At 39.4% G+C, this 22,295-nt stretch overlaps 1 protein-coding gene across 1 annotated transcript in view; it reads right to left on the bottom strand.

The window, feature by feature from the left end:
* The window catches only part of SMPX (small muscle protein X-linked), a 52,018-nt gene extending 36,969 nt beyond the window's left edge, over window positions 1-15,049 (bottom strand). Inside the window, exons 1-3 of the mRNA NM_001132087.1 lie at window positions 14,899-15,049; window positions 11,229-11,285; window positions 709-795 (exon numbers count right to left, since the gene is read on the bottom strand). Of these exons, the coding sequence (NP_001125559.1) occupies window positions 709-795; window positions 11,229-11,273 (132 nt within the window). The 5' untranslated portion in view covers window positions 11,274-11,285; window positions 14,899-15,049. The remainder of the gene's footprint in view (window positions 1-708; window positions 796-11,228; window positions 11,286-14,898) is intronic.
* Between the last annotated feature and the right edge of the window lie 7,246 nt (window positions 15,050-22,295).

Here is a 22,295-nt window from a genome sequence, read left to right on the forward strand (position 1 = left end):
TCTTCCCTATTTATGGCATTCATTATTAATTTTAGCCTCCAATTTAGCAGATCGGGTACTTGAATTTGGGGGAGAAGTAAAGAATTAGAAAGAGGAAAAAATACAGAAATGGAGGCTTGATAGACTCCCTTGCAAAGTCCCCTTTCCAAAGGAAACATTTAGAGATTGAGTTTTTGTTTGTTTGTTGTTTATTTGAATCCCCAAATAATTTAATGTGCTTACTTTCTGCATTCCCACTTATCAGAAGCTGTACTAAATATTATTACATCCTGCTCAGTTGGATAAAAGATCCCAAGTGAAAACTTACCAATCTAGTGACTACTGCTAGACCGAAAACTTCTCAGAGGCTTTATCCTCCCCACCACGCACACGTGCACACACACACACATACACACACACACACAATCAATCAATCAATCAATTAATCAGTCAATCAACAGACTGGAAGTTAAACTCAGTACCTTCAAGTAATGGTGCCAGGTACAGTACTTAAATTTGGCTGAAGGGAAGGGAGGAGGCAGTGCGTTTCAGGGCTGACTGAGCAAGACAACTAAAGAAACGTACATACTGTATGTTATTCGTTGACACACAGCCATTTGCCCCCTCTCTTGTCCTGGATAGCCAGCCCTTGCCTAGCCTCTGCCCCCTCTGGTGAGGATTTTAGAAAGGAAAAACATTGCTGTGTTCTGAGAGCTGAGTTTTCCTCACCTCCTCCACTTCAGGAGTACATTCTTTTCTTCTGGGGGGTTGACCTGCTCCTGGCCGAAAGGCTCCCATTGGAATATTGATATTTGCCTAAAAGAGAAAACGGTAGGTTTAGCTCAAAAAAAGTAAGAAATTGCAATGACATTCTGAGACAGTAATCATTGTGAAGAAAAATGCGTCTGAAAAGTACATCTTCAAAGCTTTTTATCTCAGGAAAATTGCTGTAATGACAGCATAAAAATATGCAAAGGAAAATTTGACTTCCACTTATTACAGATTACATTTATTACAGATTTCATTTATTACACATCCTTAGGTCTGTGCAGTGATTTTACAATTTCCTGTTGGATGGAAGAATTTGAAGACAGTTTGTTCTGGCTGTTGCCCTCCTGAGGTGCATATTATTTTTCTCTCTCTGGGATAAGGAGGGAACACATAATGACAGGCAAGGAGGAAAGAGCATCTGCATAAGTCATCCCACACCTTAGCCCTCCTTCCGGTCCCTTCAAATTTACCACATGGGAGGGGAGACATTTACACGTCCTAAGCTACTTCCTCCTTTCCATAATGTCCTGCACTTTATTGCCATAGTCTCTGAAATTGACACTCTTCTACCTTCTTCCCAACATGTACTTGTGTGGGTCAGTAAGGAGTAAACAGGGTGCTTGGAAAGCCAAGTTCCCTTTGTATCACCACCATTGACTCTTCTCCCTTATGATGATAAAATACTAATCTCCATCAGTGGTAAACATAAAATACCTTCATGACATCCTTTAAACATTAAATTAGGTAAGGATATATTGACACTGTAATTTGAACTTGGAGAGATAATATGTAAATTTGAATTTTGCCCATACTTATTTGATGTCAAAAGGTGAATATATGTAATGCAGATCAAAAATGTCCTCAACCAGTATTATCACTCACATAAAACAACCATCAAATACTATTTTAAAGTAGAATACAATATTTTTCCATTGAAGATAAAGTGTTGCCTTATGAGTAATTGGATATGTGGGCTTGAAAAGTTGAAATTTCGTTTTGATGTTATGCATGTAAATGATGCCTGAACAAAGGGAGCAAAATATTTTTTTATCTTATGACATGGATTGTATGATTTGGGCACCACACCAAAGGAAGTTATTAGGAAGTGTGGTAAGTCCCATTTGGAACTGCCTGGTACAAGCTCTGTTGCCAAGGGAATGCTTAACCCTATGAAACAGGAAGCATCCAGTGTCCATGTTCATGCAACATGGCAGGTCTGTGTTGTACTCCCTTCAGGATCAGGAGGTGACTTTTCCTACCCAGCGGCTTTAAAACACCCCATCCTTACTCGAATAATGCTGATACCACAGAAACAGATCCAAAGTATTTGTGGAAAGTAACCAGAGAGGTACATCATTGTGGAGCCATTCCTAGTACCAACAAGCCAAGGAGTATTTTTAATCAGTATGTACCGCATATGTTAAAATATAAATCCAGCACAACTTTAGAGAAAAGCATTTTAAAAACCTAAGGCTGAGCTTTCTATGCTATTTTTATGTGTAATGGAAATACCAGGTGGCCTAGAGTGGTAGGAGGAGGGAGCATAAGAGAGGAGAAAGATTTGTCTTATATGGTGGCAAATATGGAGCCACACTTCATGAATTCCAAGATGCATCTCTTTTAATATCTCTGGTCAGAATGTGTCTTACAACCAATAGTGTCCTACAATTTTAGTTGGCACATTTGCTTTATTTTGGCAGGATGTAAAATAACGGTATTTTACAATTGACAGTGTCTTAGATTGGATGAAATATCATAGGGGCCTGAATAAAGAAGATCAAGACAGTGTAAATAATACTCACAGAAGATAATCCATATTGGACCAATAGACTATTTCCATCATTACAGTTTGCATAAAAGAGGGGAAAAATCAATATAGGGACTATTTGGGAAAAAGTTAACCAGTTAAAAGTTTAGTTAAATTGTCCCTACCCCAATCCATTTATTAAGCATCTACAGGGGGCATCTTCCTAATGGTGAGCTCAAGTTATCATATTGTTTCTGAAAGACTTGATTGCTAAATTAACTCATTTAATCAAGTATATATGCTCTATGGTAGATTGTAGTTTTTAGTAAGGGGACATGCAAAGGTCATCCAGAACAATATAATATTGTGAAGGGCATGTTATAAGATGACTACTTTTCCTGTTCGGAGAGTAATTTTAGTGATGCGCCCCCATGTGGCCTCTCCATGTTTCACGGGTGGCTTAACAGTAGTGAAAAGAGCCTAATGCTAGCAGTTGCTACAAGTTCTCTGTGCTTGAAAAAGTAATAATTGCTCTGGGTCTCATTGTCCCCATTTGTAATATGAATGTTAGGCTGTGTCAATGGTTTTCAAACCTCTTAACCAGGGAACTCTTCCTTCCTTCAAATGAAGTACTGTAAGAATATCTACAATGCAAAGCAGGCAGAGGTGGAGGGTTTAAATACCTGCATCCTCACAAGAAACTTTTGAGGTTAGTATTATCATCTTCATTTTACTGATGAAGAAATGAATCCTCAGAGAGGTTAATTCTGTCAAGGTCATACGTATAGTTCCAGGAAAAGGCAAGATTCCAAATTGAAGCTGCCTGACTTCAGGGACAGACCTTCTCACTCTCTCAAACCCGTCTCTAAAGAGCTTTTTTCACATGGCCAAAAATAGCTCTAACCAGCTCTAAAATTCCCTAAAGCAGCTCTGATATTGGAGACTTACACTTTGAGAGTGGCCTTTGAAAATGGGCACATAAAATGGATAATTTCATAATAGATACCAAAGAAAAGCCACATTGAAAAATAAGCCATTAACTCACCGACTTGACACTTTTTCTTCTTTAAAAGCATCACTCAAGAAATCAGAAAAACCTAAATGGGTTTTTTTTTTTTTGACAGCAGATATTGACAGGAACCAAAGCAGCCTGAAAATACGTCGAACATTCAATCATAATGTGCACCAATAAGGGAGTATAAGAGGCGTGCTTTGTCAGTTGTGGCATGCATTATACTATTAACAAGATGATTAGAGATGTTTCATTAGTATAATTGTAGGACAGTAATCTTTAAGTGACAAGTCATAGACTAAATTATAGCCATAAGAAAAATTCCTTATAATTTGAATTTGATAAGAATATGTAGATCTGTAACTCTCGGTTTTTATTCCATTGGCCAGAAAATTGGGTCATATTTTGTCTCTTTCACTGACTTACTCTGTGTTTAAACACAAATGAAATACTTTCTCAGCGACTAATTTTTCTACCTACAAATTGATATGGTATTTGCTACACAAAATAGGCTTAAAATACAAGCTAAACTTTTATGAAATAATAAACAAACAGAAAATGTTTAACATCAATGACCTAGAGTTGATATTAGGTTAGGCTTCCTTCTCTCCATAGATTCTATATAAATGCAAAGGAAGCAGTCTCTTTTTTTTTTCCTTTTGTAATGCAATCCTTTGTATTTCTTTTCCCTCCCTGAGGTTTATTCATTTTAGAGATTTAAAAATATGTCCCTGATGCAGCAGACCTGGTGCATCACTTTCCCAAGCTATATATAATTTGTTACATCCTCCAAGTTGGGAATGGAAAAAAAAATCTACTAGATCATCTTTTGCCAGAATAGGATACAGTCCCCTGATAGAAGACTTATCTGATGTGAAATTAATACTACACTTGATCTCACTAGGTGAAGAAAAGTAGAAAGAATTCCCTGTAAGTTAATTCCACTGCTCCCTTAATTATTTGTATTGTTCTCTTTGCTTGGCTCCGGGCTTTGAGCCCAGAGGATTCTGGAAACAATATTTCCTCCACACCCCTTTCTGTGTGGCTTACAATGGAATGACATCTTCTTTCCCTAGTGGGTTGGATTCTGATAGCTGCCAGCCGGCTGGGTACTGACAATTCCTATTGAACTTTGCTTTCCACAGCCATTGTTCTCTTATCTCCCCCTCCCTTTTTGTCCCCACTCTGTCTCTCCTTTTCTGAACCCACTGTGAGTTTTCTGAACAGTTCAGAGGCTTCTGGAGTTTCCTCCCATTGCATTATTTGTTTCAGATGACCCCCTACTGATTCAATCTTTACTTTTCAAAGGACCCCAGAAGCTCCTGCCAGAATCTATAGCCTCCCCCATGCCATTCTTCTGTAGCACGGGCAGAGGAAATTCTACAGGGTTGCATTTTGCATTATTTCTTTCTGCTCTTTCCTATTCTCACAGTCTTAGTCGTTCTCTGAACAGAGCAACATATGACATTTTGAGATTTATAGCACCTTTACAGAAGACTTCAGAAAGACTGTTTGTTTTTTCATAACGGATTAGCAAATGAGATTCTTGTTTGATATATTAACGTAAAATGAGAGACACACACACATATCTACCTACTAAAATATAGTCAACTTATTTTAAAACAAAATTCTATATCACTGGAATGCATAACTGCTTAGGGATTCTTGAAATGTGGAGTGGATTCAAAACACGGAAAACTTTCCCACACAACACAATTTTGAGAAACTTCTACTTTGCCACTGTTCTTCACCCATGATGTTTCATACTGAAAATGTTTTTATTTTTGCTCTGTTCTCAACACTTTTTTGTTCCCTTCAATAATTTCCTGAATGACTCAACTGTAATCTCATCATCCAGGGAAAAGCAGATTTCAAGAATGTACTGTACAGCTATTAAGATAATGTGCACAATCGGTCGGGGGCAGGTTGTATTCCTGAAGTGCTTTTGGATGTCAACATAAAAAAAATGACATCTTTTTGCAAGTATGTGTCTGCTTTGCCTCGTGTCACAAATATAGAGCTAGGCAGAGCCACAATGATCATTAGCTGGAGGTAATACTGAACCCACTTGAGAGTAAGACTCCTACATTCCAGTTCTTAATACACTTAAAAGAAACCAGCATTGGAAATCATAAACAATGTATTATAGTTGTTTATGTAAGAAACAGTAGATCCATGATCAAAGAAAAGGCCTTGCATCTACATTAAAACAAATGGCAAATGAAAGTTAATTTTTGATGTTTTAAATTTAAATAAAATATTGAAGGAAGGCATGTATGATCATTATGATTTTTAGCTTTAATCAGTCTATCAGATTAACAATGGATGGTAATAGTCTATTCCTCTATACCAATGATTGTCATATATTTGGAATCATTTTAAAACTGGAAATCCTACACAGGAAATACTTAGAGTCTCTAATGCCTATCTGTAAATATTTTCATCTTCCATGGAGACTGCTTTCTTCTTCCACATTATGCCCTAGATAATGGAGAGTGGAAGAACAATGACAACTAGTGGGGAAGGGAAAGAAGTACTGAAACATGGAGCATCAGAATATTCTCTTCTACACATAGATTGGGTAGCAACGGAAAACTTCCCATGCTAAGAAGCCACATACTCACTAATGATGCAGGATTCATATAATTTTTTTCAAATGTATGATAAGTTAGATTTAGTTTTACAAACGGCTTAAGTTGATCTAGCCATGGTTGTTTGAATTTCAAGACCATGTTTATCATTGAGTCTCTTTACTTTGTACTTTTAACTCCAAGCCAACTTACTCTTAAGGTGACTTTAATCAGTGTAGACTATCAGCTTCTTCACTGAAATGCTGACACTGTTTCTAAATGTTGAGTTCTTTAAAAGGGAGGCACCCAGCATCCATAAAACGGTAATTGCCTCTCAAGTAGCCTTGGTGCTTATGATTATCCTTGAGATGGTCCACACCCACTCCTCCAGCCTTACTGTCTGTGCCAATGGTGGGAGCAGTAAGTAAAGACAGCATTGCAGACTGGTTCCAAACATGGGCTTTGGGATCAGACTGAATAATTGATTTTAGGGCTTGACTATCTTACTTACAAATTGTATAATCCTGGGGGAGTTACTTCACTTTTCCAAACCTAACATTAGGATCCATGGAAATCCCACTGCACTGGGCCAGGTATATGGTAAACCTTGAATAAACTGAAATTATTATTGTCATCCTGATAATAAACCTTAGAAGTTATTCTCAAGAAGTTCACAGACTTACAAGCTGGACAGAGACTTAGAAGTCATTTAACTGAAGCTCCTCCCTTTGAAGATCACAAGGACCAGGGGGGTGAATTTACATCGTAGAGCTAAGACTGGGGCACAGGACTCTTTTTTGGTCAGCCATGAAGTTCTCAGATCTCATGGGAGAGTACAAATAATACTCAGCTTACTTTCATTAACGGTGGAGAGAAAGGATCAGTGACAATCCAGAGAAGATTGGCTCTGTGTGAATTGGGGCCCTAAGGAGGCCTGTGGTGGTTCCCAAAGTGGGTGTGTTCAGGAGAAAGAAGGACAGGCAGATGCTGCCAGTGGCTGGTGTCACTTGGTCTCATTAGAGAGAGTCACCAAACAGATCACTGATGGGATTAGATTCCCAGCAGTTCTAGCTTTCCCCACCACCTGTCATGTCAAATTCTTTCATTTGAGGGAGAGGACCCAATATGCAGAGTGTGCTGATGTTACCTTCACTGCAGCTCAATTCCCACCAAGAGTGGGGTTGTAAGAAGCAGCCTGGAGAGACCAGAACCGGAGTTGAAAATCTATAGTCCGTGGGCCAAATCCAGTCCACCACCTGATTTTGTAAATAAAGTTTCATTGGGACATAGCCACATTCATTAATTTATGTACTGCCTATGGCTGCTTTTGTGGTACAACAGCAGAGCTGAGTAGTGGGAACAGACCAAACGACTCGCAAAGCCTAAAATATTTATTATTTGGTCCTTTATAGAAAAGGTTTGCCAACCTCTGGCATAGAACTTTATCAGCTGCTTACGGGACAAATGCCCTCTCCGGGCTAAGAAAGAATCAACTGATTCTTTCAGGATGTTTTTATGCCCCTGGCAGAGATTTAACTAATACAACTAAAGAGAAGTGTAGGATTAGAATCCCTTTACAATTCAAAAGCCATCTCTTCTTCAGTGTGGATGTGAAAGACTACTGTCTACCTCCTTTAAGGGTGGTTCTAGTTCTGGCCTCCCTCTTACTCTGGTGCACAGGGGAGATGGAACCAGTTGAAGACAAAGCCAAGGCCATTCCATGCATTACTTGGATAGTTAGAAGGCCCATCTCTTAAGGAATTTGTATACTATAAACCAGGCACTTGCCATAGATTATTTTGTCTATTCATTATAACAACCCGATTAAATAGTATGATTGTCCCCATTTTACAGAAAGGTTGACTAAAGGTGAACTAACATTGCAGAGATTTGTAACTATTTGACTCCATGTTGTCTGGAGGTGCATTAATTCAACTCCTGAAATGCCTGACTGTTAGAACTATGGTCAAAAGTAACTTAAATTCACCCAAGCCAGACAAACTAGAAATCTAAGTCATTGTTTCTAGAAGTTCGCACTGCAAAACACTATCTTGTAAGACAGTAACTGAATAGGTCCAATATGTTTAGAAAACATTGCATATGTTTCTGCCCTCTTGGAAATAACTTGATGCCATTAGCAAGTTGTGGACTCTGAGAAAAATTTTCAAACGTTAAACTATATTAGCCTCTAATCTAATTAACAACATCCCATAAAACTAGTATTCCAAAGAACACACTTTGGAAGCTGTTGAAGTAGATGATGATGGTGGTGAATGATGACAATAGCTAATATTTATTAAGCAATTACAGTGAGCCAGGCACTGAGCTGAGTATTGACACGCATTAAATTCATTTAGCCTTCATAGTAATCCTATGAGATAAAGACTAATTCTTCTCTTGATAGATGAGGAAACTGAGGCACAAAGAGGCTAAATAACTTTCTCAAAGTCATGCAGCTAGCAAGTACTGGAGACCTTGAGTGCCTCAAACACAGGGATCAGGGATCAATTCATCTCATGGATCAGGGATCAATTCATCTTTGTATATACCCTACACTTAGCACAGTGCCTGGCACATATTATGCACTCAGGAAATAACAAATGAACTGAATTGGAGATAAAATCCTAATAAAAATAAGTGACTAGAGGGTATGGAGTAGAACATTTCAGAGCTTTAAATGGTATTTACACAATGAAGAGAGTCCCTTATTAATCAGAGCTTCTATTTGTTCCAGACAAGACTAACCTAGATAATGTCCCTACTATAAACCATTGTGTATGGTGTAATCACGTTAATATTTTATTTCATGTACCCTACTTAAGGTTAATGCAAAGATAATACGAAAATATCAGATAGTGCTGATCCTATTTACCCACAAGAAATAATATTTCATTTGAAGGTGCATTAAATTGGGCCTTTTGTGTGGCATAAAATATATCGAAAGAGGCAATACCACATCCATAAGGAACCGCTGCATTGCCTTTGTTGGCAGAATGGATGGATCTTTTGTAATTCGGTATAATAACGGCTACTGAGAACAGTCAGTAGCAGCTTTTAAAATATTACAAATCTAAAAATATATCAAGGTCAAAATTAGTAAATAAAATACTAGTGAATTTTCAGTGTAGATTTGAGGGAGGCCAGGGACCATTAAGGAAGAAAAACCAACACACTTTCAGTTTTAAAAGGAAGAGGGAAAAAAGACAGCCCGAGAGAGAAGACTGTTTTTACGTCCTGCAAAAATAAAAAGGAATTTTTATGTTTAGCACTTCTGGAGGTTCAAATGCAGTGATTAAATGATATTACTTCTCACAACTTTAACATAAAGTATTCCTGAATGATAATAATTCTAATAATGGTTGACACTCAATGTGTGCTTACTATGCTGTTTTTTTTTGTTTGTTTGTTTGTTTGTTTGTTTTAAGACAGAGTCTCACTCACTCTGTTGCCCAGGCTGGAGTGCAGTGACGCAATCTCGGCTCACAGCAACCTCTGCCTCCCAGGTTCAAGCAATTCTCCTGCCTCAGCCTCCTGAGTAGCTGGGACTACAGGTGTGTGCCATAATGCCTGGCTAATTTTTTGTATTTTTAGTAGAGACAGGGTTTCACCGTGTTAGCCAGGATGGTCTCGATCTCCTGACCTCGTGATCTGCCCATCTCGGCCTCCCAAAGTGCTGGGATTACAGGCATGAACCACCGTGCCCGGCCTACTATGCTGTTTTCAGCATTTTGTACATGCAGCCCTAGGAAGTGAATACTATTATTTTATCTCCATTTTACAGATGTGGAAATGGAGGCACAGAGAGGTCAAGTAGGGAGAGTAATTTTCCCATGATCCTACACCAGTACAGGATGGATTAAGGACCCTAGTAATATAGTTTCAGAGCCCATGCTACTAACTGCTTCTACACTAGGTAAAAGAGAAGATTCAAAGGCTCAAGGATGTCCACAGGTCTGGAAGACAAAATATAATTCCACTAACACTGTCAGGGAAATCAGAGGCTCACTAGGTAGACACCAGAGGGCTGGATGTGACAATGCAGAGTGGAATCCTTGCCAAATTCATAGGCCCTTCCTTGGTGGTTTGTTCAATGACGTGTTTCCAGAGGTTGCTCTACATCCTGCCACTTAAGAACCCCTTCAATTTAAGGATCTGTATTAGTCGTGACAGGTAAAGATCTGTCCCTCCACCTACCTCCACCAGCGGTGTGTGCTAGGATTTCTAAACCCCTTGATGATGTGTTTACAACAAGCACACCCCTCAAGAACACAGTCAACCATTTATGATTGTGTTTCTGTTGTGATGGTGCATCAGGCCTAAAATATTCAGGAACTGCCACATGACCTGCAGTATTCAGAAAAGTCCAAGAAAAAGGTTCCTTTGGAGAAAGCACAGACAGGCTCCATGTTGACGGAAAGATGGAATTTTACAATAAAGCATTGTGCCCAGAGTTTCAGGGTGGAAGCCATTTGAGAGTCAAATACAGGGCCCTTAAGAGAAATAACAAATTAAATATTGAGTAAAAACAAATACTGAAAGTTATTTTCATAATTGTATTTTTGTTTCCAAATGCCTGCTTCCTCCTTCCCTTTTTGTGGGTGACACTTAAGTCAGTTTAAACAACCAAGGAATTTGTTTGCTGGGAGGGCACGTGGACAACTAATAACATATGAATTTTAAAAGATAAATACCCAAGCCCTGGGAAGAACACTTAACTACAAAAGGATATTATTTAAAGAAAGATGTATTTCAAACACATGAGTCAACAAACTGTGACTCATCTGTTTGTGCACTTATCAATTGGAAATTAAAAATAAAATTGAATATATCCTCTATCAATGAACACATCAAAAACATATCAAAAAACATATACACTACATTTTTAGAAGATAATTTAATTCTCACTTATAAACTGATTGTCTTATAATTCAGAACAATAAACAAAAATAGCTTGCTTCTCCTGTCTCAGTTGTACCTAACTGGTTTTATATCCTTTCTCAATTGTACCTTACAAATCTTATGAAGAACTTAATTTTCTTCTTGAAGTTCACCATCAGCTAGGAGCGAACAATCACCAGAAATATGACTTATTAAGCAATCAGGCAAGAAGTTGCAGAGCTGATGTTAAAATACAAATATACCTACTTACCTGGATGGCTCTAACATTGGAAACTGGCTGTTTCGACATATTCATGCAGTCTTATCCCTAAAAAAACAAGTAAGAAACTGTTAGAGGTGGCAGCATTCAGATTCTTAGTCTTGATAAATTAGAATTTAACTCATAATTCAACTGGGCAGTCACCCCTTTCACTGGCCATATATTCTTTCAGTCTCAGTTTCCAAAGTTACTAAGAGACTCTCCTTCCTGATGCCTCGGGTGAGGGAACACTAGAGCGCCAGGATAAATCATTCAGGAGCAGAAATGGTGAGATGCCTCGCCTCTGATGCTAATGATATACAATCAGAAACTTGAAAGGTGCTATCATCTCCTTCCCTGCCCTCCTGACCTTCTGCCAAGAGCAGCAAAGCAAAGAGGTTGTGGAAATAAAACACCTTTGTTCCGGGCCTCTGAAGTTCTTGGCTTGAAACTGAACTTTTGATCTGAATTCATAATTGCCAGGGCTGCTATAGTCCATTGGGAGTGCCTCCTCTTTGTTGAACACCCAAAAAGAAATGGCCTGTACCACTTCCTTAACTGCTGTGATGCTCTCTACTTGCTGTGCGGTGTCTGTTCTGCCCAGCAACCTGGGAGATGCTGTGAGGACGTAGGTCCCATCTCCTGCTCTGCGTGCCCCTACCCAGTGCTTTTGATAAGTTGCCTCATACAGAGCCCAGGCTCTGTAAACACAGGCAGACAGCAAGCCTTGCCTGTATACTTTTCTTTCAAGGAGGCAAGGAAGACTTACACATGACCATAACAAATCCTCAAGATGTAGAAGTGCTTCCTTCCCAAAAGAATTTTGCTTTCTTTAAGCATGTGAGACCTGACTTAGAGCACAGTGACTAGAGCACATTAGGGGATGCAGGATGCAATTTACTGGGGATAGGGGAGAAGGGAATGGTCTAGCTCTGGCTGTTTTTGTAGCTTGGCCTATTAAATGTCAGCAGGACCAATTGAAAAATTAAAAATTCATTGAATTCAAAACATGCTGCGTTTTAAACCCAAACTGTAAAACAGGTTGACTGAGGTCTATTGACTGGTGTAAGTGATGTGTCCACTGGTAAGTAAAAGAATGCAAAAAGCAGTGTTGGCATTTGCCACACATCTTGTGTAACCTGGGCAATGTCACTCAATATTTCTAAGCCCATTTCCTCTTTAAATTTTACCTGCTTCAGAGGTTGTGGTAAGAATCCATATGACATACATGCTCCTGAAAAGGCCCTGTGAACTGTAAAGCATGATGCAAATATTTATTGTTTACTACCATCGTCCATAGCTAATGACCTTGGAGTGTTGTACTCATCTCCAGCTTTAAGTTCAGAGTAATAATTTATATAGGTATGTTCCCCAACACCTGTGGAGATAAAAGAGCTGAAAAGAACTCTTGTGAAAAATAAGTCTTTCGAAATCTCTAAAGTCTTAGGCTCTATTATGTGAAGTTAAACAATTCCATATTTTTTAAAAACCTCTATACTCAGGGTATCCAAATACATAGTTTTTGGAGCCACACACGTGAAAACAATAAGACTCTTTTTAAAGAGCTTCCCCTGAATGTCTTTGTAACATATAGATTTAGCCTCCATGCATAAGGGTCTAGGTAGAATTATTTTTAATATGGTTACAAAATTAAAAAGCAATAACAAATGGAACAGCCAAGGATACATTTTTCTCTATGATATGTTTCAAATAGATTGCTGTCTTTCCTGCAGTGTCATAAAGAAATGAAGGATTTTTAATTTGTGGATCTAGGACACACAGCTTAATTCCAAAAAGAAAAGCTTCGTGGCTTAATTTTTAATGTTTTTATTCTTCAAAAGCTGTTAGAAGTCATACAAAGCAATAATTTTCACAGAACTTTAAATTTCTCAGCATATGGTATTCTCTGTGTGTGTACAACTAAAGTTTAATATCACTTGGGAACTTGTTAAAGAAGTTATTGTACATCAATTTGAAAGAGGGATTAGAAAATTTCTTTATGTTATGACAATAGCAAGTTGAAATATTTTTTAAAATTAGTCAATGAATGATTGTTATACTGTATTTTTTTAAAAATCAATTTTATATTTTCAATGGACTGATTTAACTTACTACTGGATTGCTGTTTTTGTGTGAACCTCTGAGTCTCAAGAATGGATGGGCCTTGTCTCCTGTACAGTTTTGGTATATTCTGATTTGCATACAAATCTCTTAACATGCATGTCAGTGTTTGAAAGAGACATCTATAGAAAGCTGGTCAGATCCCAACTCTCATTCCTCACAAACAGGCTGGATAACATTTGTGTAAATTAGTTCAGAAGCAGTTCCTGCTGTCCTCATTACTTTCAGAGAAATCAGGGCAAAGCATACTGATGAATAAAAATAGACAGTGTTCCCTGTTTCCCTGGCCCTGCAGTCACCTCTACCAGGGATGTAGAGTGTGGAACACACCTTCCTTCTTCATCTGAATGCTTCATCCCGGGACCAAGAAAAGAAAACTATGCCTTAGATACACATTCCACTCCCACCAGGCCACCGCTTTTCATCCAAAGAGGTACTCTTTACAGCACTCAATTACTATGTCTCCTGGTTCTGGCTAAAGTTTTGAAACATGGAAAGTTTGACAAGGCATATATTGACTTTTACAAAGCCTATAGTATAATGAAAATGCTTGCCAGCTAAGCACCGCTGAGTTTTCCTGGCAGTTCTGTAAGTCAGTGGGGACCATTAATGGTCTGTATGCTGAGTCACCTATGATATATCCCTGCTTGTCTTTGATTGGGCAGCACCTAATATCTGACTTCTAAATAGAACTCTTTGACTTACTAAAAATTTGTCAATAGTAATATCACTCATTTAATAAGAAGGGATTCAGAGGAAAATCAATCACTATTCAGAGATAAGAGCTTTGTTTGTTCTTTTTAAAGGTCGAATAAGTGGGTAAAGCTCCATCTCAAAGAGAATTATCTTCTGTCCTGCATCTAGAAAGATGTTCAGCTGTCTGAACTGACTAACTCCTTATTCACTCTGCTTTAAATATGCTGAGAGGAAAGAGGTACTCTTAGCGTTCTCATACTTCAGAACCTGGTGCCCGCATAGAAAGAGACAGTGAGTGCTGCCCTCTACCCTGCTGAGTATGGGAATACCGTGACCAAAGTGAAGATTTAAAAAGATGGTTCTATCATTGATAGAACTTTATCATTGAGACCAAGCCTGGTGCTTAGGGAAAGGAGAAAATCATTTTAAACTTGTACTGTATAAAAACTCTGGCAATAATTTGCATTTTGGTAAATCAAAGAACTAGCATTATAGCTTTTCTCTGGTCCAAATTCTGATGATTTCTTGGCTTAGGGCTTCAATCAATCTGCAGCTGACCGACTGTAATCCTGGCCAGCACAGCTTCAAGGTCACAGTTATCATTTCTAGACTGTGGACATTTTATTGTTGCCACTATCGATGAAAACTGCCTTTCAGTATTTGCCTAGTTCAATATTCTTTCAGCACCCTCACCCCTCACAATTTATAAACAGAATCAGCAATACCACCAATGAAAAATGAATTTACAAGGAAGCTACACCCACTGGTTACAAGCCTACAAAGTTAAAAGTAGTCACTTCGAGTTAGGTATCAAGGAAATTTCCTTTAGAAAACCCAGTCGCCGGAGCTGGGTCCTTCTGCTTACCTGCTTTATGTATTTGTTTACTGCCTAAGGGAAGTCCCAGGCAGTCAGATGCAAGAATACAAAGCTCCTTGGAAGGTGGAAGGGGTGCCCGGTGTCCTCTGAGCTGCGATCTCAATTCCGATGCTTTTCATGTGGCTGAAATAGCTCGAGTGCTCTGTGCCTCTCCCGGTATTGAGAGCTGCTCCTGGCTCGGGGCTGGAGGGGAACTTAAACTGTTAAGGCTAAGTGTTAAAGAGAATTCCTGTCATAGCTCACAGTTGTTCTTCCTAAATATAGAGTTTGATACAAGCCATATGCTGGCTGCCTCCGAAAGGCTTGACCGTGCGGAAAGCAGGCTCAAATGTCAGCCGGGAGGTGGCTATGGTATCTTACTTGCCCTCCTAATCTTCCAGAAGATGCTGGCTGCATTTTCTCATATATTCTGAGTGGGTATAGCAAAGTTCAAAAAGTAGGGAAAGTCTATCTTTAGCTTTATTACCTGGATGCCAGAAGATGAGCATTCAATAAAAATTGGGGGGTGTCAGCATGGTACCATGCCTCTCAGCAGGGGTACTGACATTAAACAGGGTTTGAATCCTAGCTTGATCACTTGGGAGCTGTTAAAGTTACTTAATAATAAGTACTCAACAAATAGTCACCAAATGATGATAATTATCCTACTAAGTTGAACTATATGACATTGCCCTTTTTGTAGGTCAAAAATGGTCCAAGATGGACAGGCTGGTGAGGTTCCAGGGCCTACAGCCCTGCCCACTCTGCTCTACTGCCTCTACTGGTGACAAAGATTTTGACCTTAGAGTACGTGAGACAACAGAACAAAGAAGAAATGTCTATTTTAAATATGGCAAGGGTCAGGAGCAGGTACAAGGCAAAACATTTTTTAAACAGAAAACTTCCAAATCCTAAGATACATGCTCACTATTTTTAACACCACTTTTAATTTTTTTAACCTCTCCAGTCTCTGAAATTACCTTTACCTAGAGCTGTACTTCAGTAGAAGTATTAAACAGAGTGGAGAGACTTAAAATCCGTCCACTGTGGAAGTGAGCTCCATGTCTGAGTTCTTGACAGCATGGTCAAGCCACTGAACTATATTACCAGCAACCATCGCTTACCAGTCTTCTTGTTACATGAGGAAAAGAAGCAGCTCCAATTTGTAGGAGCCCTAGACATCAGGCTTCTGTTCCCTGTAGCTGAATGCATTCCAGATGGAAGTAGTTGGGCTTTTTTCAGAACTGTAAAAGGAAAACCAACTTTCTGGGAGTTTAGGAGGTCAACAGATAATTGTGGTTCATTTTCGATTGGGGTTCACCATTAAGTTCTGTTTATGTGTTGTTCAAAAGAATTGTATCTTTAAAATTCAGTTTAGACATCATCCTTTGAGATCACATGGTGCCAAAAGTGAGTTATTTATACACTGGAGAAGATAATATAGTGAGCATCTTAATATTTCTCCAGGTGTTTGGCTACTTCTGTGTGTTCAGAGCTCTTCACCAGACAAATGATGACATCACTCCATGGACCAACAATGAGCCATTTTTGGCCCCTTGTCCTGAAGTTAGCCCATACTTTTTGCCACAGTCCTTTTGCCCCAGTGGCCCCTCAGTAGCCACTGATGGTGTATATGTTGAGGAAACTGCTCCTGGCAGAAATGCCTTGTACACAGGGCTGGCCCAATATGAGTGTGGCTGCCTCTGTGGGAAAAACTAAAGTGAGCTGCATAACCAGGGCTCTGTTGGTCATAAGTCACAGTAACCCAAAGGGAACTAGTTTAAGCCAAGAGGGGTGTGGCAGACAGTCAATGCCTTTCTCAGTATCACATCTGTCCACCTGAGTTCTGTAGCTGTAGGCAGCTTCCAGTATACTGTCAGCTTCACACCTCTCTCTTTTTCTCTACACTGGGGCTCTGCACATCATCCAGAAGCAGGAGACATAACTCATAAGTGCCAGGAAACAACACCCCTAGGGACAAGCCTCAACCAATGGGAATGGAAGTTGAGTGATAGATGTCCCTACTTCCTCATCCTGTGGTCGGAAGATTCTGAGGTGTGATCTACAGTTTCCCAGAGGTCCCCAGCAGGACTGAGCCCCAGTTGCCCACCATGGGAATTTGCTCATTAATATACCCTTATTGGCTTTCTCTTTTCCCTCACTTCCCCCACTCCCTTGCATTCTCTGGGATCATGCCCCAAGTAGATCACCTGCAACCAAGTCTTTGTCTCAGCATTTGGAGTTGAGGCAACCCAAACTAAGAAAAATGAATTTATTAGGAAGGTTTCATATTGCGAGAGGAAGGGCAGGGGTGCAGGTGAACCTCATCAATAACCAGAACCAAGAATTCAGACCTCACTAGAGAGTGATGAATCTATTTCTGCAACTCCAATTTCAAAGACCTCAGGACTCTGGTTGCCCCAGCCTGAGTCAATACCGCACTCCTGGTTAGTGGCAAGGTTACCGAGCATAGAGGAGGCCATTGGGGTACATACCTGTGCATTAGGTCCTTCCCAGAAAAGGGAATAGTTCTGAGCTAAGCAGCTCTCCCAGTTGGGTCTCCAAGAGGCACCAAGAAGCCAAGTGCTTTTCCTTGACTTCTTGCAATAGCCTGAAATGTCTACTGTTGTCACGTTATTGGTTTAAGACTCCACAAAAACACAGGTTGGCTGGTGCGGTGGCTCATGCCTGTAATCCCAGCAGTTTGGGAGGCCCAGGCGGGCAGATCACTTGAGGTCAGGAGTTCAAGACTGGCCTGGCCAACATGGTGAAACCCCATCTCTACTAAAAAAAATACAAAAATTAGCTGGGCATGGTGGTGCGCATCTGTAATCCCAGCTACTTGGGAGGCTGAGGCAGGAGAATCGCTTGAACCTGGCAGGCGGAGGTTGCAGTGAGCCGAGATCATGCCACTGCACTCCAGCCTGGGCAACAGAGCGAGACTCTGCCTCAAAAACAAACAGACAAAAAAAACACATGTTGTTTGGCAAGGGTAACAGAAGAAGTCTCTGACACCCACCTACACATACCAGGTTGGTGAGTGACAATTAACTGGGCCTGAAGGGATGGGGCACAAGATGAGTCCATTTCTTTTTGAGAGGATTGAGATAGAAGGAGAAGTTGGAAAAACATAGCCTTAAAGTATGGAAAATGGAGAGCTAGAGGGTACTGGGCATTGAGGGGGTAGCTTCAGTCCTTTGGGCATATTTCAGTGGAGATCACAAAGAGGGGTATGATGGCGGGGGTGTTGGCAAAATCGAAATTCACTTAAGTCATTCCTACCTGCATGCCTTCATCCCTCCTCCACTATGGTCAAAGAGCAGGATATCTAACAACATCTTACATCTATACAACCCTTGTTCAGTTGCAAAGTGCTTTCATTTGTATTATTTTATTTAGTCCTCCCAACAGCCCTGTGGGTTCAGTGGCATTCTTCCAGTTCTATCGATCAGTAAGCCAAGGCTCAGACTATCATTTCAGAGCCAGTTATCCCCAGCTTTTGACTCTCAAAGTTAGTGCTCTTTCCTGTTATACCACAGTGCTCTCAAGGAACCACACTCATCTGTATGCCCCACATAAGCACATACAAATATGGTAGCAGGATGCATCTGCTTGCAAGTTAACAGAAAACCTAACTAGCAGTGGCTCAATCAACAGTCATTTAATCATCTCACAAACCTAGGAACTTAAAGGAAGGTAGTTATGGGCTGGTTCGGAAATTCTACGAAGTCAAAAACCCTCAGGCTCTTCCCAGATCCTCTTTGGGAAGGAGTATCTACTCTGCCACTCTCAACAAGTTAGCTTTTCATCCTCATGCTTCTTAACTTATGTTCCCAAGATGGCTGCCACAGCTCCAAGTATTAGGATATTTTACGAGCATCCAAACAAGAAGGAATAGCAGTGATGGTGGGAAAAGGGGCTTTTCTTCTCAAGGAGGAAACTCTTTCCCAGAAGCCCCAAGCTGACTTCCCCTTACATCTCTTTGGCTGGAACTGGGTCTCGTGGCTGCAAAGGAGGCTAAGAAAAGAAATAAATGGCAGCAGGTGAATGGAATAGAAATGATTAGCTAAGATCAAATGTCCCATATAAAATTGGGATGCTCTTAGCGATGAAGAAGAAAGGAAACAGCAGTGACACAGACAAAACGTGCACACACGTACAGAGCTTTAATGGAAAATGTGCTTCCAAACACATAATCTCATTTAATTCTCACCACCTTATGCAGTAGGTATTGTTTGTTTATCTCCATTTTATAAATGACAAAACACACTGGAAAAGGTCAAGTCACATGCCTAGGAAGTGGCTGAGTTAAAACTCTAATCTAGGTCTGCAGGCTCCAAATTCCATGTGTTTCCCCTATTCCTCCATGCACGAACCAACAGGAGGAGCCAGGCTGCTCATACCATTGTCCTATCTGTGAATGCCCTGTTGGCATGTGCCCTAAATTACATGCTTCTTTTGGGTTCGTCTTTGCTTGGTTCTACTCGATCTTAGGCCTGCCTACAGTTTAGGCAAAGAGTAAAATAAACCATGTTACAGAATTTTGTAAGTGAATTAATAGATAACTCTTTGTACCATTATGTATAAACATGTAACCTCCAAAAAACATTATAGGCTGACAAAGAGAAGAAAAAATAACAAATGAAGAATCGTTAGCTAGGAAGAAAAAATTATGAAAAAGAAACTAGCTATGATCTAATGAAAACACTTTTCCCATAATATTTACTTCTATATTCAATTTTAATTTTTAACAGCATGACTGTGATCAAATCAATGTCTGTTTTTAATCCAGGAGAGCAGGTGACAAGGTTTGTCCCCTGGGATGCATGCTGCGTGATGACATCCCTCCTTCCCCAGCAGATGCTGGCACCTTTAAAAAGACTGATGTGCAAGGTAGGAAAAAAAATTGTTGTCATTATCTTTAAAGAAATTGATACTCTTATGCATTAATAATGGAAGCATAAACTCATACAACTACTTTGGAGGATAATTTCTCAATATTTTATGAAGCTAAAACTGTGCATATCTTTTGACCAGTTTCATGATTTGGCCAATATTTGTAATTTTTGGCAAGTGTGTATAAGAAGACAGATAACAGAATGTTCATTGCAGTATTGCTTATAATAGTGAAAAATCTGAAAACAATCTCAATGCCTATCAACAGAGAATAAATAATGATTTATTCATTTGATTGAATCCAAATAATCAAAAGAATGAGCCAGAGCAACATGTATCAAAAAAGATACATTTATACATTTCAAAATCAAACTGAATTAAAACACACACACACACACACACACACACTGAATTTGAAAAGTTAACAATGTAAAAACTTGCAAGAAAGTAAGCACAATATTTTAAAAGTGATCCTCTCTGGGAAAGAAGAGGGAGCAAGAGGATTTCATAAATAACTTTAATAGTTTCCATTATATCTAATATCCTTAAAATAATTTCAACTAAGGCAAAATGTTAGACTTTGAAAGGACTGGGTTGTGAGTATATGGGTGCCATTTTGTTATTTTGTGTGTAATTTTCTGTATGTTTGAAGTATTTCATCACAAAAATGTAATAAAGGATTTTAGTTGTCAAAAAAAAAAAAAAAGACTGATGTGTAAGTGTGGCCCACCCTGTCCACCTCACCCCACCTGGCCCACAGCTTCGCTTGGCCAATCCAGATCTCCAGCTTTGGCAGAAAGTAATTCAAAATTTTCCATAACATCTATCGGAGTAAAGCCAAAATTTCATAAGGCATAATCAGTTGATAACAATAAAAATAAAACACATCGCAATATTGGTAAGACCCAACTAATGAGATAGATGCTTTCTGACTGAGGAACTGATTGCAGTTCTCTATATTATAGCATCAGGTAATGGCACTACCCACCCTCCCAAGGCCAGTAGCTTTTAGGAACAAGAAAGTTAGAAAGGATATGGATCTCAGTAAATTTACTATCAGAGAAAACACAGGTGATTAAAATATGATCATTAGAATGATACCAACCAAGGATAATTTTATCCTTCTTTTTTTACCAATATTGTTGCTTCCTGTTTTTCTCTTACCCATGCCTAAATCCCCATTTCTCTATGCAATATTATCACCTTGAATCAATTATAACTGCAGTGGGCCCTTTGTATTAGGCATGATGTACATGTGGTATTACAGATTATAAATGGTTTATCATTGTCACTAAAGGCACGTTGCCCAATAATTGTACAACCAGATGATTTATTTTTATGTGTTCTGGCATTAACTATGATTGGAGCTAAATAATATTACTCAAATGTCTCCTGGGCACCATAATTTTGTGGCACCTGTACGAGTCACTTTAAAGGTGTGTCTCCAAGTGGGTGATTCACTATCCCTTCATGAGCCAAATGGCAGGACTTCCACTCTCCTTCCTTATATCTCGCTAGGGGTCCCCACAGAGAGATGTATCTCATAGATCATCCACAGTACTGCTCTGCTGTTCCACATCCCCTTAGTCCCCAGTGCCTCAGAAGCCACCTCTCTCATTATCACTGCATAGAAGGATTTGTTATAGTCTCTGGGACCCAGCTTCTTACTTATTCTTTGGCATGTGAGGAGGTACCTTCTCCATCTTAAGACTCAATGCTTTTTTAAAAAATAAAATGTGCATACTAAAAAAATGACCCTTAGAAAGCATAAAGTATACAGTTCAGTGGTTTTTAGTACATTCACAAAGTTGTGCATTGATCACCACTATCCAATTCTAGAATATTTTCATCATCCCCAAAAGAATCCCCATACCCATTAGTACTCCCCATTTCCTCCTTCCCCTGGCAACAACTCATCTGCATTCTCTTTATGGATTTGCCTGTTCTGGACATTTCATATAAATGGAATCATACAATATGTGGCCTTTTGTGTTTGGCTTCTTTCATTTAGCATAATATTTTCTTTTTTTTTTTTCTTTTATTATTATTATTATTATACTTTAGGTTTTATGGTACATGTGCGCAATGTGCAGGTAAGTTACATATGTATACATGTGCCATGCTGGTGCGCTGCACCCACCAACTCGTCATCTAGCATTAGGTATATCTCCCAATGCTATCCCTCCCCCCTCCCCCCACCCCACAACAGTCCCCAGAGTGTGATGTTCCCCTTCCTGTGTCCATGTGTTCTCATTGTTCAATTCCCACCTATGAGTGAGAATATGCGGTGTTTGGTTTTTTGTTCTTGCGATAGTTTACTGAGAATGATGATTTCCAATTTCATCCATGTCCCTACAAAGGACGTGAACTCATCATTTTTTATGGCTGCATAGTATTCCATGGTGTATATGTGCCACATTTTCTTAATCCAGTCTATCATTGTTGGACATTTGGGTTGGTTCCAAGTCTTTGCTATTGTGAATAATGCCGCAATAAACATACGTGTGCAT

Source organism: Pongo abelii, chromosome X (genome assembly GCF_028885655.2).
Source record: "Pongo abelii isolate AG06213 chromosome X, NHGRI_mPonAbe1-v2.0_pri, whole genome shotgun sequence".
Taxonomy (NCBI): Eukaryota; Metazoa; Chordata; class Mammalia; order Primates; family Hominidae; genus Pongo; species Pongo abelii.